General features: G+C 42.0%; 1 protein-coding gene across 12 annotated transcripts in view; it reads left to right on the forward strand.

The window, feature by feature from the left end:
* The window catches only part of ppfia4 (PTPRF interacting protein alpha 4), a 460,378-nt gene that overhangs the window by 333,172 nt on the left and 111,377 nt on the right, over nucleotides 1-15,829 (forward strand). For all 12 annotated transcript variants that reach the window (XM_069941636.1, XM_069941629.1, XM_069941638.1 and 9 more), the window contains exon 4: nucleotides 7,049-7,123. In XM_069941636.1, the coding sequence (XP_069797737.1) occupies nucleotides 7,049-7,123 (75 nt within the window). The remainder of the gene's footprint in view (nucleotides 1-7,048; nucleotides 7,124-15,829) is intronic.

The raw sequence follows: 15,829 nt of genomic DNA on the forward strand, positions 1-15,829 counted from the left end.
AATAATTCATATTCTAAATAGTATTTACCATTTTTTAAAGAAAAAAATCTCTAATAGTACGATAAAAGGAGGAAAAAAGAAAATGGTTGAGGATAAAATCTCAAACCCCTTACCTAACCAACTTGCCAGATGCGATATATGACCGGCATTAAAAGAAAAATAAAGGTTAAAAAAATTAATATAAGGAACGTGGAAAAGATACAAGTCAAACAATTTAATAGCATTGGAGTAAAATGACAAAGTAAGATAGGGAGTCATAAATGACCCCCATAAATTCTGGAATCTTATACCTGAATTATTAATTGAATAATGAATCTTTTCCATTCTATTGATGTTGTTACTTTATTTTCTTCATTTGCTTCATGTTGATTACTTTATCTCCTGAGAGATTTTCACAACTTTATCGATATTTATGGTGTTGAAACTATCCCCAAAGGTCTCATTGTCATAAGCCCTTATTGATGGCTCTTGAAGTGTGTGAGCTATTTGCACTTACTTTTTAAATCAAACTATACATGGTGTTGCATTAAAGACTAGCACAGTTTATTTTCTGCATTTCTCATTCCAGCATCATGCCTGCAGTTACTTAGTCATATATGTTTCATAGCAAAACAATTCATATCTTGTGCATAATTTGACTTGTAGACTATTACAAATCATTTCATCCTTCCATTGTGCTGCAAGCATGTGTTGACAAGACGGTGCAGGAAATCTGGAACCTTTGCCAGCTTGCCTGTTAGTGCTGTTTAACCAAGTCACTTCATTACTAGGTGATTTTTAAGCTGCCTGACCAGTTGGATTGAGCAGGAGTGATGACGATTTGCATGAATCCATTGCAAATCTACTGTACTGGGGGACTTTGTGGACGTGGCAGTTGATGGAATTGCAAAAAGGGAGCTACTCTGCTCAAGGTCGGAAGAAGCTGCAGAAGGATGTGAATGTCGCTCAAATCATCACTTCCCTCCATGGACTCCATCACCATTTTCTACTGCTGAGGAGAGGCAGTCCAACCTGCTAACTCATCCTCCCCTCGACACACTCTCCTCTCCCTCCTCTTATGGGAGAGAAAGCTCAAGAGAGGGAACTGGTGCTCCAACAGGCTTAAAAACAGTTTCTTCCTCACACCCATACTATGTATTCCTACCAAAAAAAACTAAACCCTTCCTATCCCAAACCCTCTTTTTCATTCATCCATGTGCTTGCCTAAGAATCTCTCAAATGCCCCTAATGTTTCAGCCTCCACCACCATCACCTGTTACAAGGCATTCCAGGCATTCACATTTCTTGGTGTGGAAAACTTACTCCTGATGTCTCCCCTAAACTTTCTTCCCTTCATTTTGAACAGATTGACCATGCTTGTACCAATTGATCTTTTTCTCATTGTAACTCAATATCTGTAATTGTGATCTTGCCCTGCTACTTTATTCAATTGTATGAATGTTAGAATTTACCTGTTGTACTCCTGGCAGAAGAACCCTGTGACTACCAGGTATAATGTAACATCTCATCTTGAAGAAGCATTTATCCCTGCTTGACTGCACTTCCACTTCTGCCCATCTCCTGATAATCAGCCTCATCATGAAGCAAAGTTATATCTCACCTTTATTGCTGCCATTAACTGAGATGTCCATCCATCAACATATCTTTCTTTCTTCTTTGGCTTGGCTTCGCGGATGAAGATTTATGGAGGGGTAATGTCCACGTCAGCTGCAGGCTCGTTTGTGGCTGACAAATCCGATGCAGGACAGGCAGACACGGTTGCAAGGGAAAATTGGTGGGTTGGGGTTGGGTGTTGGGTTTTTCCTCCTTTGTCTTTTGTCAGTGAGGTGGGCTATGCGGTCTTCATCAAAGGAGGTTGCTGCCCACCGAACTGTGAGGCGCCAAGATGCACGGTTTGAGGCGATATCAGCCCATTGGCGGTGGTCAATGTGGCAGGCACCAAGAGATTTCTTTACGCAGTCCTTGTACCTCTTCTTTGGTGCACCTCTGTCTCAGTGGCCAGTGGAGAGCTTGCCATAGAACACGATCTTGGGAAGGCAATGGTCCTCCATTCTGGAGACGTGACCCACCCAGCGCAGTTGGATCTTCAGCAGCGTGGATTCGATGCTGTCGGCCTCTGCCATCTCGAGTATTTCGATGTTGGTGATGAAGTCGCTCCAATGAATGCATGAATCACCAACATCCATCGACATATAGGGAGAGAGAAAAGAGCAGAACTGTTGATTTTCCATCCATCTTAACTGAAAGAGGAAAGGGCCCTGATATTTGGTGGAACATTGGAGGAAGATGGGGTCCTCCTGGTGATCTGGTTCATTCAGCATTCAATTACATGGATTTGATCAACATCCAATATAACATGATACCTGCATAATGATGGAAAATTTTATACTGAATAACTGTAATTCTTGTTCTTAATCTCCCATAGGTCCTTCATGAATTTCATTGTAAGAAAAAAATATGGCAACTGCTCAGAACAGGTCATTCACTCTCTAAAGGTGCACTGTCACAAAGAATCTATTGGCACAGACACCCTGTCTTTGATGTGGCAGCAATGTGGGTTTTCATCATTGAGTTACATATCACAAATAAGAACAGAGGATGGAGAAGGGATATCAGAGGGTGTAGAATGGGGATAGATATCCTGTCTCGGACTGCTGACAAACAGGATGCCTTCTGAGTGGAGCAGCAAGGAATGTGTAATGAATTGGGAGGCATGCCAACTGCTCTGTTCATAACTTAAGTGTTTTGTTTAAATGGTGATGCAGACATTGTCATCATACAAATCTTCATCTGTGAATAAATGGCTACCTGTAAGGAGTAAATGCCTTGGTAGTTCCTCACCCCACAACCAATCCATAGCCTCCCACACCATTCATTACTTGCTTCTTCCACTTGCAGTCATTATCTGGATGGTTGATTTTGCCTTTACCGTGGTATAGATGGAACAGTCTTTGGCATATACCCCTGGTTGGGGCATCTTCACTTTTACCAGAGAGACGTGAAGAGCTTGCCTTATATTTCTAATCATTTGGGTGACCTCTATTGAAGTTGTAGGAAGAACAAAGAACGCAAACACACTTTACAAAAAAAAATGTTAAGCTTTAGTTAAAGTTGACCCATAAAAATGTTATTTTCCACCACTTTCTGCCATATTTGGTTCATTTCCATTTTCTTTCTACTTGCAATGAATGTTAAAGCATACATTGATGACAACTCGACTTGTATGAGGAGGAGGGGTGGCTGAGGGGGAGGAGTTGTGTGGGATGGGAAAAATTTGGTAGGTTCAAAGAGCATATGTCTGGATGCAAGCTGAACATAGAAAGGATCTTTATTAAAACACATGTAAGGGGATCGCAGCACACTCTCAATCACAAAATCACAGTACAGCCCAGTCACATCAGCCACTGGCAACTGTGTACAGACTTGTAACAGCTGAGGATTACTTTATGCTACCTGCCGTTCCTTGTCTAATATGGGCATGGCTATCTAACAGCCCTGATCCCTGTGCAGTGCCCACCTTTCTGACGACTCCTCCAGTGTTGTCCGCTGTTCATGACCTGGAGTAGAGCAGGGTTCATGTCAGGACCGAAGAGCAAGAGAGGAAGAGCTAATCCATGTGGTGGACTTAAGCTGGAGGATCTGGCCCAGGTAATCATTTGGTGATCAAAGGGGCCTGTGGTCAGGTGTGCTCCAATAGGAGGGCATAGTCAAATCTTGATTGGCAGGTGATGATGCAACTTCTGACTAGGTTCCAGACGGAAAGGTCACGTGACCCACCCCACAATCGACACTACAGGAGGTGAGTGACAGATGTTAACGAGTTCTTTGGGGGTAGAATGAGCGCTGTGGATAGAAAGGAACAAGTTTTTATTGCACACTTGAATTTCTAGAAGGTATTCAATAAAACACCACCTAAAGGATTTAAGATTCCATGGTGTTGTTGGTAAGTGCTAGCAAGGACAGAGGATTAGTTAACCAATAGAAGGCAGGGAGTTGTGATAAATGGGTATTACTTGTTGCCAATCAGTGGTGACTAGAGTGCCATAGGGGTCAGTGCTGGGCCTGCACCTTTTTTATGATTGAGAAAAGGGGAAAAAGAATAGTGTATCAAACTTTGCTGATGACGCTAAATTGAGTGGAAAAACAAATTATGCAAAGGCACATAGATTGGTTGAGTGAGTTGCAGATGGAGTACACTGTTGGCAAGTCCAAGGGCATTACACAAGTGAGTCCTTTGAAAAAATAATGATAGATCATCTTATTTAAAAAAAGGCGAATGATTGCAGTATACTATTGCGCAGAGGTACCTGGTAGACCTGGTGCATTAATCGCAAAAGGTTGGTGTGCAGGTGCGACAGATAACCAAGAAGACAAATGGAATGTTGGTTTTCATTGCTAGAGGGATTGAACAGGGAGATTTTGCTGCAACTGTACAGGGTCCTGGTGAGCCCACATCTGGAATACTGTGTGCACTTCTGAATTGAGGAAGGATGGACTGGCTGTGGAGGTGATGCAGAAGAGGTTCACCAGGATGATTCTAGAGATAAGGAGGTTATCCTATGAAGAGAGATTGAGTCACCTGAGATGAAATTCACTGGAATTCAGAAGAATAAGTAGGCAATCTATGTAAGCATATAAAATCATGAAATCGATAGATAAGAGAGAGACTGGAAAATTTCCACTTGGAGATGAGACTAGAAATAGGGGACATAGCCTCATAATTTAGAGGTGGGGGTGGTGTAGATTTAGGGTGGAGATGAGCAGGAGCTTCTCTTCCCAGAGAGAGTATGGAATTCTCTGCCCAAGGAAGCAGTAGAGACTGCCTCATTAAATATATTAAATGATACAGTTGGATCTATTTTTGCATAATAGAGGAATTAAGGATTATAGGAAAAATGGTGAGTCCATGTCCAGATCAGCCATGGTCTTATTAAACAGTGGAGCCAGCTTGATGGGCCAGAAGGCCGACTCCTGGTCTGATTTCTTATGTTCTTCCATTCCTATCTGTAAAAGGGATGCTAGGATGAATAGATCTTAAGTGAGTCTTGCTACAATGTAGAAATATGCATTATTTACTGGATGAGATCACTACTTCTCCTTTCCTCATTAGTCTGATAATATCAAATGCATGCTACAAGTCTAGACCTCACTATTGTAATAAAGCACAATTCCATCATTCTGGGAACCCTGACTGGTGCATTTCAAACCATGTCATCACGTCTCCTGTCTGCCAATGGTTTGCTCAAAGGCACATCTGACTTTATGAAGAGGTTTGCTGAATCACTCCTTGGCCGAATTGGTAGAGTGCCTTCAGTCACAGTTTGAAGAAATAAACCTTCACTCCAGGTGAAGTGTGCTGTTTTTTTTTCAAAATGCAGAGAGGGTGGCCCGCTCTCTGTGGGAGCTGCCCAAGATCCTTGGATGCACACACACGGAATGATTTTACTGTGATCATTTACCGCTTGACACTTTAATGAAGAGGAAGCTTGAGTGCTTTATTATGCTCCGAGTCCCTGTGATGGTAGTTTTTGCTGGAAAAAGTAATCGAAGACATCCTGTACCTTGGAGATCAGGCAGAGCAGCAAAACCTCAAATGATGCCTATTCTGATCGATGTGCTCAGCTTGAATGCTAAAGACAACAGTTTTGGAGCAGTTTCCTGAAAGCAGTCATTTGCAGCGAGTTTATCCTCTCTCTTCTCTTCTTTGGCTTGGCTTCGCGGACGAAGATTTATGGAGGGGTAATGTCCACGTCAGCTGCAGGCTCGTTTGTGGCTGACAAGTCCGATGCGGGACAGGCAGACACGGTTGCAGGGGAAAATTGGTTGGTTGGGGTTGGGTGTTGGGTTTTTCCTCCTTTGCCTTTTGTCAGTGAGGTGGGCTCTGCGGTCTTCTTCAAAGGAGGTTGCTGCCCGCCGAACTGTGAGGCGCCATGATGCATGGTTGGAGGCGATATCAGCCCACTGGCGGTGGTCAATGGGGCAGGCACCAAGAGATTTCTTTAGGCAGTCCTTGTACCTCTTCTTTGGTGCACCTCTGTCACGGTGGCCAGTGGAGAGCTCGCCGTATAATACGATCTTGGGAAGGCGATGGTCCTCCATTCTGGAGACGTGACCCACCCAGCGCAGCTGGATCTTCAGCACCGTGGACTCGATGCTGTCGGCCTCTGCCATCTCGAGTACTTCGATGTTAGGGATGAAGGCACTCCAATGAATGTTGAGGATGGAGCGGAGACAATGCTGGTGGAAGCGTTCTAGGAGCTGTAGGTGATGCCGGTAGAGGTCCCATGATTTGGAGCCGAACAGGAGTGTGGGTATGACATCGGCTCTGTATGTGCTTATCTTTGTGAGGTTTTTCAGTTGGTTGTTTTTCCAGACTCTTTTGTGTAGTCTTCCAAAGGCGCTATTTGCCTTGGCGAGTCTCTCTAATCTCACAGAAAATCCATGAAGTCCACTGCATCACCATTTATTCCCTTAACTCTGGATTTAAACTGACTATATTGTGGAACAAAGTTCCCAGCAGGTTCTCAGATTCGGGGTCAAATTTGTGGCAGCAGTGGAAGTGGAGATCCTTGTGCTTTGATTCATGGTCCGAATTGTATTGCACACTCTGTTCTGTGATATTTGTTCTCTGGTGTGATTTAAAATATCGGATTCAGTTTTGCATACATTCAGATTCTGGAAGCCTACTGAGGAATCACCGACAAAATCTGAGTGACAGTAGTTACTTCATCCACCTAATGGGAAATGGCCACTCACTGTGATATTCAGTGGAGCCATAGCTTTTTACAATAAATGCACAATAATGAATGAGGGCTAGATGTGTTTCTCCCTTTTAAATTGGCTCACAATTGCTTCTCACAAGTGTGTTGGGTAAATTGCTTTTGCTGGTTGAGGTTGGTGTGAAGTTGGGATCTGACATTCTTCAACCACAAGTTGTTACACTTACGTTCTTGGTTTAATTCTAACTCTTTTCATGTGTCCATTTGTGTCAATAAGGTGATGAACTATAAAGTGCTTTAAATTAATTTCCTATGGTTAATTTCTCAAGGTTCGTGAGCGGCTCCGAGTTGCCCTTGAGAGGGTATCAACACTGGAAGAACAATTATCTTCAGCCAACCAGGAGGTAAGACCAAATTTCTACAAAGTGTTACAAACTTGCTAGAGTTTTGAGTATTGGTGAAATACCTGAAATTTCTCTTTTTAATTGTTTGCTGTTTAGTTAGGGAAGGGATTGACCATCTGATGTACCTGCTTCACTCTTCCTTTTCTTTCTATTTAAATGGTGTGGACAATCATAATATTACCTATGGACAGTTTTGTATTAAAGGATTAATAATGATGCTTTAATGCGCTGCTACTGAAAGATATTTTGCTGGGATTCTCTTGCATTGCGGGATGATAATTTTGACCATCCATTGTGTGAGCTGTGCAGATGATGCTGTATTCCAATTGATAGTCTACCAGATTTTATGTATCTGTTATAGAATGCTATTTCTTAAACATATTCCCCTGGATTTTGCTATTGAATGGAATGTAACAGAGGTCATCATTGATCTAGAAAAAATGAACAGCTTACGAAGATTGAGTGGTGTCTGTGATGTGGTTTTCTCCCGATGTTGAGTATTAATGGAGGATGATCTCTGTGTGTTGTCACCAGACAGGCTGAACCACAAGCCTTTTTTTTCCCCCAACCAAAAAACAAGGAAATAAAAAGAGTACTGTTTTCATGTTCAAAGAATTACATTCAGATTAAGGAATCTAGTTGAAATTGAGGACTAAGCAACCATGTCCATGATCAGACCTTAAAGCACAATACAGAACATTTTTTTAATATTACCCAGAATTCATATGTAATCAGTTTTCCTTGAGAGTCTGAGATTATTGAATGTAAACATCACTTTAAACTCAGGTATGCTTGGTACATAGAGATACAACATTTTCATCAGTATGTAATGGTCTATGGAATGCAGATTACATAAAATTCTATGGAATATCAAAGTTGGAATCTGAAGCTACGCAATTGATTCTCATGGATTGTTAAAAATTGTTTATGATTTCATCACATTACTGAGACTGAGACCTCTCACTCCAGAGAAACATTATCTTGCATAGATCCCTTCTTAATACTTCATGTTTGCAGAAGGTATTGCCCTGCTTGGCTAAAGCCTCTCTGCTGGCTCCAAGGAGTCATCATCTCATTACTAAAATGCTGAACTTCAAATGAAAATTCTCCATCCTAGAAGAGTAGAATTGTATATAGTGCCCAGTATTGCTTATTTTCTAGTTTCTAACATTTAATCATTCTGGAATGGACTTAACTGGGATTAAGCTGTTATACTGTCTAACTCGTGCGTAGAGACTGCATGCATTGAAATATAATATTTTTGATTGCCGAATTTGGGATTTTGAGATTTTATTACATACTGTATTTGGCTATTATTTTGGAATCTTGGGCACTTTTATGGTGGTCTCTCTAATTGCAATCTGTCTTACTGTGGCCATGGATTTATCTTACTCTTGAAGTAAATGATAACTATCTCTTGTATTTGAGGAGCTTGAAGTGTGATAAATTACTCTGCTCGTTGGCTTTGTCACTTAACAGTAACTATAGTCATTCTGACATTAATCTCACTGCTTCGTTCAGGATTAAATGATGATGGTAGTTTGTTGATCTCTAATGAAGCAAATGACATGACCTAGAGTTGATCAGCGTATCATTACATTGTCAGTTTATATTTTGATCTGACCTTTCAGGAATGAATTTGGCATTCTGATTCGGAATTTGAAGCCAAAATCTGAAGATAACTTAATGTACTTAGCAGTCAAAGGACTGCTTTCTGTCAAATTAGAACAGACATTTCTGACCACAAGGGGGTAAAGAATTGTTCATAGCCAGTGTAGCTTTACAAAAAATGAAGCTATTAATTAAACCTTTTGAGCATGAGCCTTCATCACGAGTCCTTCGTTTTTTAATAAAAGAAACTGTTTTAAACATTGTGAAAGTTCATTGATTTGCAGTTTCCAAGGTGTGACTGTTAGGGAATAATCTCACCATTTCGTTCAACATCAACCATATCCAAAGGTGAAAATATGATTTTTGAGCGCAACACAACTTGATTTGCTTGGATCTGATGCAATAATGCCAATATATTTGTTTTTTTGTCTTGGCGATTTTTCTCAGCCTGATTGATGCAGATGGTCAGACTTTCCTCTTTTTGCAGAAAGTGTTTTATTTTATGTTAACGTTCTCTTTGGCATAAATGCATTTTGACAGCCGTAAACAAAACTCTGACAAGATGTTCCAGTACATTGTGGACATACAGTACAACATGTAACTCATCTAGAATAGTTAATCTTGTAGAATTAAGCAGATTTGTTGAATTGGTCCAGCCCTAAGTGTGAGAGATTAAACAAGCACAGCAAAGCAATGATGCCAGTGTGACTATACTGGCAGGACATCTAGAACAATGACAGTTTCTAGCTATGTTTTACAGCAAATTATTGATATCTTACACTCCAAAAAGTAACAGCATGAAGCTGTCTGATGTGTCTACAAAAGGAAGCCAGAAATGTATTTGTGCAGTTAATCCAATTTTGTCAATTGAAACAGTTTTAACATTGCATTGACTTAATATCCTTTGGTTAGTTTATCTCTGCAGTGTTTGCATGCAGTCAGTAGAACAGAAAAACCAACAGTTTTTACATGTTGTTGACTGTGTGATGAATAGACTCATTACACTTTGGATGAAATGTTGCTTGCTTCTTGCAAGTGATCTCACCTTGAACCTGCGTTCTCTTGCATTAGAGATATTCCAGAAAATGTTCACAAGGTTGATTACTGAGATGAAAGCTTTGTCGTCCAAGGAAAAGTTAAGTCAGTTGGGCTTATAGTCAGTTGAGGCTTAGCTGAGAGCTGATCGTATTAAAATATAAAATACTTAGTGGGCTTGACAGGTTAGATGCTGAGATAAATTTTCATGTGGAAATCCATAATGCTAGAACATTGTTCCAGAGTAATGGATTGCCCATTTAAGATGAAACTGAGGGACATTTCTTTGAGGGTTAGAAAGCTTTGGAATTCTCCACCCTGCAGTGCTGTGACTGAGTCATTTAATGTACTGAAAGTTGAGTTTGATTCTTTTAAAAAAAATTATTTAACTGTTTGCATCATTACAGGAAAAAATGTAATTAAATATCCATAGTCAAAGATACAAAAAAAATGTACTTTTATATTTTTCTCCCCATTCCCCCCTCCCACCCTTGAGTTTGATTCTTGGCACTGATGGGAAGTTGAGTGTTCTAGAGAAGAGGTAAGAACATGGAGTTGGGGACAAGGTCAAATCTTATGAAAGGTGGAGCAAGATTGAGGAACTGCAACCATCTAGTTATTTTGCTTATGTTGTAGGAACACTTCCAATCTCTTTTCAGTGCCAACCGCTCAGTCCAAGATTCCGCCCTGCTCCAGCTCCCTCAACAGCCCCTAAGGCTAGAGCTGGATGAGGTTCCCACCCTGGATGAGACATATAAGGCAATCGAACAACTGAAAAGTGGCAAAGCAGCAGGTATGGATGGAATCCCCCCAGAAGTTTGGAAGGCTGGCGGCAAAACTCTGCATGCCAAACTGCATGAGTTTTTCAAGCTTTGTTGGGACCAAGGTAAACTGCCTCAGGATCTTCGTGATGCCACCATCATTACCCTGTACAAAAACAAAGGCGAGAAATCAGACTGCTCAAACTACAGGGGAATCACGTTGCTCTCCATTGCAGGCAAAATCTTCGCTAGGATTCTACTAAATAGAATAATACCTAGTGTCGCCGAGAATATTCTCCCAGAATCACAGTGCGGCTTTCGCGCAAACAGAGGAACCACTGACATGGTCTTTGCCCTCAGACAGCTCCAAGAAAAGTGCAGAGAACAAAACAAAGGACTCTACATCACCTTTGTTGACCTCACCAAAGCCTTCGACACCGTGAGCAGGAAAGGGCTTTGGCAAATACTAGAGCGCATCGGATGTCCCCCAAAGTTCCTCAACATGATTATCCAACTGCACGAAAACCAACAAGGTCGGGTCAGATACAGAAATGAGCTCTCTGAACCCTTCTCCATTAACAATGGCGTGAAGCAAGGCTGTGTTCTCGCACCAACCCTCTTTTCAATCTTCTTCAGCATGATGCTGAACCAAGCCATGAAAGACCCCAACAATGAAGACGCTGTTTACATCCGGTACCGCACGGATGGCAGTCTCTTCAATCTGAGACGCCTGCAAGCTCACACCAAGACACAAGAGAAACTTGTCCGTGAACTACTCTTTGCAGATGATGCCGCTTTAGTTGCCCATTCAGAGCCAGCTCTTCAGCGCTTGACGTCCTGCTTTGCGGAAACTGCCAAAATGTTTGGCCTGGAAGTCAGCCTGAAGAAAACTGAGGTCCTCCATCAGCCAGCTCCCCACCATAACTACCAGCCCCCCCACATCTCCATCGGGCACACAAAACTCAAAACGGTCAACCAGTTTACCTATCTCGGCTGCACCATTTCATCAGATGCAAGGATCGACAATGAGATAGACAACAGACTCGCCAAGGCAAATAGCGCCTTTGGAAGACTACACAAAAGAGTCTGGAAAAACAACCAACTGAAAAACCTCACAAAGATAAGCGTATACAGAGCCGTTGTCATACCCACACTCCTGTTCGGCTCCGAATCATGGGTCCTCTACTGGCACCACCTACGGCTCCTAGAACGCTTCCACCAGCATTGTCTCTGCTCCATCCTCAACATCCATTGGAGCGCTTACACCCCTAACGTCGAAGTACTCGAGATGGCAGAGGTCGACAGCATCGAGTCCACGCTGCTGAAGATCCAGCTGCGCTGGATGGGTCACGTCTCCAGAATGGAGGACCATCGCCTTCCCAAGATCGTGTTATATGGCGAGCTCTCCACTGGCCACCGTGACAGAGGTGCACCAAAGAAAAGGTACAAGGACTGCCTAAAGAAATCTCTTGGTGTCTGCCACATTGACCACCGCCAGTGGGCTGATAACGCCTCAAACCGTGCATCTTGGCGCCTCACAGTTTGGCGGGCAGCAACTCCTTTGAAGAAGACCGCAGAGCCCACCTCACTGACAAAAGGCAAAGGAGGAAAAACCCAACACCCAACCCCAACCAACCAATTTTCCCTTGCAACCGCTGCAATCGTGTCTGCCTGTCCCGCATCGGACTTGTCAGCCACAAACGAGCCTGCAGCTGACGTGGACTTTTTACCCCCTCCATAAATCTTCGTCCGCGAAGCCAAGCCAAAGAAGAAAAAAAAGAAAAGGCTGAACATTGATTTTGCCTATTAATGAATGATCACTTTGCTCAATAAAGAGGTAGAAGGGATTAATGCTGGAAAAATGATCAGGTCATGCAGCATCCATGGGAAGGAAAGGCTAACCAAAGTTTCAGACCTGAGCCGCAGCTGACCAAGGGCCCAGCACATTTGTGCATTGCACTCATTCACTGCATCTATAAATGTTCTTGTTTAAAGGAAATCAATATTGCATTGCCATATTCATGACTGTAGTTATTCTCCACGTTGAGATTGATATGAACTATAATTAAACATACACATTACTTTATGCGCAAGGAGAAAACAAAATCTACTTGCGTTTAGCAGCAACACAATATTGGTTGAAGTTGTATTTCAATGAAGTGCCAACATCTTGGAGCAATGCTATCTCTGCAGTGCGTCATATTGAAGCTTGATCAGCTTGTAGCAGTGTGAAACCACAGGGCAATTTGACTCTCCAAGATGGGCTCTCAGCATTCGTCCAAACGTGGACAGGCTCTCTTCGCACTTAAGCTATACAGTGCGGTTTGTGTTGGAGCATAATCATGTATTTTTTTCACAGCGAAATAGAGAAGGTTAACTAGCCAGCTCCACATTGTGTGATATGAAAACATCTAATGCTGGAAGTTGAAGATCATGACCAAATTCAAACTCTAATAACATTTTATCTTCTCCAAATGCACAAAGCGAACTATTGAACTTGTGAATTAGCATTCAGTGGTGTTAGGTTTTTATATCCTTTCTGTGTTTATATTCTCAGGCAATTCTTCAATTTAAATTATCACCTGCAAAAATTTCCCTGGCCAATATAACCTTGAAAAACAGCCTTTCTCCCAATGTATGACTAATCAGAGAGTGATCTGTCATGAACAGATCTCGCCCACACATCTTCACAGAGCACTGAAAATTCTTGAATCCCAAAGCAATTTTGAAGTCATAAATGAAGTTTAAAACTTGGTACAACTTGTATGTTCAACAGAGAATGCTGGTCATTCATTCTAAGCTTGTGCTCTTGTCATGCCTGCACTGAATATTACTGTATTCACAGTTTTTGTCTTACAAAACAGGGAAGATCACATGATTCAACAGATCCGTGCTGGTGTTTGAGCTCCACATAAGCCTCCTCTTTCCTTTTTTTCCCCCCAATCTTGTCAGAATGTCTTTGCTGTCTTATCTCTGTCATATGCTTTTTTCAGTCACCCCGAGTCATAGTTGCACAGCAGGGAAGCGGGCCTTTCAGACCAACTAGCCCCTACCGGCCAATTTGTCTATCTAAGCTAGTCCCACTTGCCTGAATTTGGCCTCTCTAAACCTTTGCTATCCATATACCTGGCTAAATATTTTTTTGATCATTGGAATTCTAATTGCCTCTACCACTTCCTCTGGCAATTCATTCCACCTACCTACTGCCCTCTGTTAAAACATTGCTTGTTTTACCTTGGGGAGAAAGACTGTGAGCATTCATCTTAATTATCTCCTCATGATTTTAAAATGTGCAACAGTGTAGCCTGAGAGCAGGCCCTTCAATCTGCACATCTGTGCTGAACATGATGACCAAATCAAACTAAAATTTGGAAGGTTACATTTGATAGATTTAAATGTAGACGTTTAGCACAGTAACAGGCCCTTCCAGTCCACAAGCCCATGTCACCCAATTACACCAAATTAACCTACAACTCCAGTTCATTTTGAAGGGTGTGAAATAACCAGAGCACCTGGTGAAAACCCATACAGACACAGGAAGAGCATACAAACTCCTTACAGACAATGCTAGAGTTGAACCCCGGGCACTGGTGCTGTAACCATATTCCCTGGAACATAGGTGGCTAAGGGGTGAAATCACTATTCAGCATTCTTGTTGGACTTTTTGACGATTGCACCTATACCAGGCAGGAAATCTCAGTCCCGTGTACCGAGAACATGCTTGCTTTCATCTGGCACTGAGTTAAAAGTCAGGATGTCATGTTGCAGTTGTTTGGACCATTTATGTCCAGTGTGGTCACCACACCAGAAAAATGATGTGAACCCCTTACAGCGGAAGAGAAGGTTCAGCAGGATGTTGCCTGGATTTGGTGTATATAAGCAATAAGGAGAGGTTTGACAAACTTCGTTCATTTTCCCTGGGGCATCAGAGGCTGAAGGGAGAACTGATCGAGGCAAAAAAAAAGGGTGGAAATAAATAAAAAATACTATAGAAAGCAATAGTTTAACATGAGGGGGAAAAGTTTAAAAACAACTTACAAGGCAGGATATTTACACATAAAATGTGCTGCTGGGGTGTGTGGTGCAACCACTTTATTTAGATAGCCACATGAATAGCGAAAAATAATTGGATATGGGCCATTGCAGGCAGATGAGAATTATTCCTTTGGCTTTGTGGACAGCATAGACACAGTGGGCTGAATGGCCTGCAATACACAAAAGTGCTGGAGAAATTTAGCAGGTCATGCAGCATCTATAGGAAGGAGTGGAATGTTTCAGGCCTGAGACCTTTGTCAAACTGAATGACCTGTCCTATGCTGTACTGTTCTATGCCCCAGAAGGTTTGCCTTCACCATCTGTAAAAGCTCACATTTTCCCTGACACCCATCACACTTCCATTCAAATGATCAGCCCTTCATTAATTCTTGAAAATCATACTTGAATCCAATTTCATCACCATATTTAATGACATGGACAGTGGTGCATCAACACTGGAGCACCAATAAGTACCTGGGTAGATGTAAAGATGAGAACGCAGTTTGGAGCCCAGAAGTGGCTTGGCTTTGGGTGGGGAAGTACCGAGGCCCCAGTTCCAAAATGATAGTCAGAAAAGTTGCAAATGGTGCCTTGTCAGTTGTAATTGTTTAATTCTTATAAATAGACATTTTAACTGTTTAAAAAATGTCTTTGACATTTAGACACAGCTAAATTCTTAAAATTGAAGTAAATTATTAAGAGGCTGCATTTAAAAGTTGGTAAAAGTCTTTATCTTGCTGATCTCGCCTCCAACCGTGTATCTTGGCGCCTCACAGTTCGGCGGGCAGCAACCTCCTTTGAAGAAGACCGCAGAGCCCACCTCACTGACAAAAGACAAAGGAGGAAAAACCCAACACCCAACATCCATTTTTTAGATGGTGCAAAAATGCAATACAGGTGCACCCCACATAGAGAGGAACCTCTGGATGTATCCTGGATACATGCTTAGGAGCCTGAGCCTGATGCTTCACACTGAGTGGCCGAAGGCTAACTACAGCCAGCCTAGTATTTTCAGTAGGAAAATTATAGCGGGTGAGAACGAAAGAGGTGCCTCGGAACACCATGTCGATCTGCTAGTTCCAGAAAGCATGTGACTTGACCATGTGACCCTGCTTGTTAGCTGGTTTTATGAATGTTTGAAATGAATGTATTAATGATGGGTGTTTTATTTTTTACTAGCTCATATTGGTGCCCAGTAAGGAAGTCCAACACATAACTTTTCTTCCACTCAATGGCATATAGAAATATGCAAGGCACAGAATGA

The sequence above is a fragment of the Narcine bancroftii genome, chromosome 5 (genome assembly GCF_036971445.1).
Source record: "Narcine bancroftii isolate sNarBan1 chromosome 5, sNarBan1.hap1, whole genome shotgun sequence".
Lineage (NCBI taxonomy): Eukaryota > Metazoa > Chordata > Chondrichthyes > Torpediniformes > Narcinidae > Narcine > Narcine bancroftii.